The sequence below is a fragment of the Euphorbia lathyris genome, chromosome 1 (assembly GCF_963576675.1).
Source record: "Euphorbia lathyris chromosome 1, ddEupLath1.1, whole genome shotgun sequence".
Lineage (NCBI taxonomy): Eukaryota > Viridiplantae > Streptophyta > Magnoliopsida > Malpighiales > Euphorbiaceae > Euphorbia > Euphorbia lathyris.
In genome coordinates this window covers 9,033,563-9,036,643 of record NC_088910.1, presented here as the reverse complement: position 1 = coordinate 9,036,643, position 3,081 = coordinate 9,033,563, and the positions used below count along the sequence as shown (strand labels likewise).

General features: G+C 31.8%; 1 protein-coding gene across 1 annotated transcript; it reads right to left on the bottom strand.

Annotated features, from left to right (window-relative positions):
• Positions 1–507: 507 nt before the first annotated feature.
• LOC136221358 (uncharacterized) lies at positions 508–2,405 on the bottom strand. The gene is made up of 2 exons (XM_066008888.1): positions 2,062–2,405; positions 508–1,228 (listed from the first exon to the last, which is right to left on the bottom strand). The coding sequence occupies exons 1-2, from the start codon at positions 2,278–2,280 to the stop codon at positions 704–706; spliced, it is 744 nt and encodes a 247-aa protein (XP_065864960.1). The 5' UTR covers positions 2,281–2,405; the 3' UTR covers positions 508–703.
• Between the last annotated feature and the right edge of the window lie 676 nt (positions 2,406–3,081).

Genomic DNA, 3,081 nt, shown 5'->3' with positions numbered 1-3,081 from the left:
GAGAGAATAACAATTTCTCAAGTTTTTTTTTAAAGAAAACTACATTCTTTCCTACAATTTTGTCAAATTTATTAGGCTTCTTTTAACATATTTATGGATTTTAATAGAAAAAAAAGGCAAAAATGACCCAAAAACTAAAAGCAAAAAATTAAATGTACAACGATGTATTTATGAATTTATTCATCCTCTTAGCCTTTTCCTATAAAAAAACAGAATTTATAATTATTCTCAACAAATAACCAACCAAAATTTTTAAGAATAGTAGTATTGAATAGCAATTATACTTAATTATTTTTATGGAATAAAATGTAAAAATACCCATAATATTTACACTTGGGAAATTTTATCTTTAACATTTTAAAATGATACAATTTTAAACCCTAATATTGATAGTTACCCTAATATTGGTAGGTATAAGAGCAATTTTAACACTAACACCGTTCGCAAATTGAATCAATATTGTCAATTTTCATTCAAAAAAAATTAAACTACGCGCAAAACTATAACTTTGCTAATTATATAAACCAATATGCAAAAAAATTTAACAATTTCCCCCAATTCAAAAAGAACAAACATATAAAAATTATAATTTATATCTTTGTTAGCCCTACAATTTTTCTATTGTTCTAGACCCTAAATTATCATTTACAGAATCATTAACACCAGATCAATTTAATTATCACTAATCTCTCATCAATCCATCTCAAATTGACATATTAAGATCAATTCGAGGTTTCTTCACCGGCGGCAATGGAATAATCGAATCACACCGAGGACATTTAGGGTTATTTTTCATTACCAAAACATAAGATAAACAACCCGGACAGCCGGCGGCAATGGGAGAGAACACCGCGAGTTTATCTTCATCTTCATCTTCTTGCATCTCTTTAATGGAGGATGAAGATGAAGAGTAGGAAGGAGACACCGACGATTTCCAGAGAGAGGATCGTTTTCTGATCGGTTCTTTCTCAGCTCTTTCTAGAGCCATTTTTACTTTGTCCAGTGTGCAAACACTTTGATAATTGTTCCTCGACGATGAAGACGCCGACGGCGGCGATGAAACTAACTTCAAGTCCAAATGACTTTCGTCGAACAGATTGAGTGTGATTTTCGACGGCGGGAAATTCAAGTCCTGAAGCTTCGACGCTGCTGCAAATGTTTGGTTGCGATCTGATGATACCGATGGTGAAATTGAGGAATTGCATCTCTGTAAATATACTTTACCTGACTGCAAAAATTAACCGGATTAGAAAATTTGTGTTTGCAGAAATGAATTCATAATTAACGATGAAGATGATGAGTAATTTAGATATAATGATACAGCGCATTAATGAAGACCATTAAAGACACCATAAATAGCAAAACAATCTACCGCTATTAATTACTAATTGTAGTACTTTAATTTCAAAAAGAGGATAAGTATATAAACATTCTGTTTGGTTGCTGAGAAAGTAATGAGTATTAAATTTGAATTTCAATGTAAATCCAAAAGAACGCCATGGAAATTCATCATTTGAATGCTTTGAAGGTTAAATCCTAAGATTAAAACACAATCAATCAATCCTAATAGAAAATTAAAAAAAAAACTCATGACACACATAATCGAAAAGAACACGCAAACATCTCTTCATTTCTTCTCTTTTCACTTTCTCAGCAACCAAACAGATTATCATACAAAACAGAGATTCTTTCAACATTTGAATCCTTTGAAGGTTGAACCTAAGATTGAAATACAATCAATCAATCCTAATAGAAAATAAAAAAACAAATCATAACACATAATCCAAAAGAACACGCAAACATCTCTTCATTTCTTCTCTTTACTCTTTTCACTTTCTCAGCAACCAAACAGATATTCATACAAAACAGAGTACCGATTTCGAATCAGAACATCAAACGCAGCCAAACACACGAAATAAATCCAAAAAAATAAAAAAAATCAAGCACACAAAATCAAAAAGAACACGCAAACAGTTATTTTCCAGGAAAATTCCAAATCCTCATTTTCTCAGCAAACAAACAAGTCAACAAACACAAAAATCAGCGCAAATATTAAAATACCTTCAAGTCGAGACGCTTTTCCCAACCAATAGGCACTTGAGAATCAAGGTCAAGTTCTTGAGACAACTCATCGTTCATCGACGAGCCATTACCGGCGCCAAGAAAGTCTTTGGTAACAGGAGCAGCCGTAGATTTTCCACCGGAGATATCATTAGTAACAGTCCGATCATCAGTGAATCCACTCAAAACTCTGAACAGAGAACTTACTTCAGCTGCCATAGCAATTCTTCAGAATTTCTTCTGATAAAAAGATGAATGAGGAGGAGAAGAAAAAAGTTCCGGCTCTCTTTATATATGGGAGGGGGGTGCGTTAAAATTAATTAAGATAATAATTACAATTAGTGATTAATGAGATATTTGATTTTTTAAAAAAATTTGATTTCGTTGTTGGTAATTGGTGTAATTAATGGGTACATTTATTGTGGATTTAATTAAATTATTTATGGTATGTGAATGAAGTTAGGGAGGAGAATTCAAGAAAGGAAGGTATCTAAGTAAATGGTAGCCATTAATGCTTTGAAAAATCTTGGTTGACATTTCTTGCTCTTTATTTTTTCATATTTATACATTTGCCTCTCTATTTTGAAATAATTTATAAAAAACGGTTTTGATATATGAAGTACTGCATATAAGCATTTTTTTTGATAAAGTTCAAATAAAACCCATGTGGTTTCACTAATTTTCAGAAAATCGTTCAATAACATTTTTTCCTATTTATCAATGATATCCGTCAAGCCTTTCTTCTTAAATAAAGTAAATGAAAGAATTAAGACTTGCTCGGATGTCGTATTCAAATTCAAGGAATCTGGTAACAACTTTCGATGCAAATGGCTTTGGATCTGTCTATACATCTGGAATATCTGTAACAGGATATGGAACTCAATATCGGCTTTCTATCTCAAGCCATTAGGCAAGGCAAGTAAAAGCAAGCCATATACACAACGTCTTTGTTGATTTTGTTGAATTGGATAGATAATAGATAAACCAGAACCACTTTTGCTTTGCCTTATACTCTATTGG

What these genes read in the sequence shown, in the direction of transcription:
- LOC136221358 (XM_066008888.1), bottom strand. Translation starts at nt 2,280, where the DNA reads ATGGCAGCTGAAGTAAGTTCTCTGTTCAGAGTTTTGAGTGGATTCACT. An exon ending in AAAAGCGTCTCGACTTGAAG is followed by an intron (nt 1,229 to 2,061) that starts GTATTTTAATAT and finishes TAATTTTTGCAG; the next exon opens with TCAGGTAAAGTATATTTACA.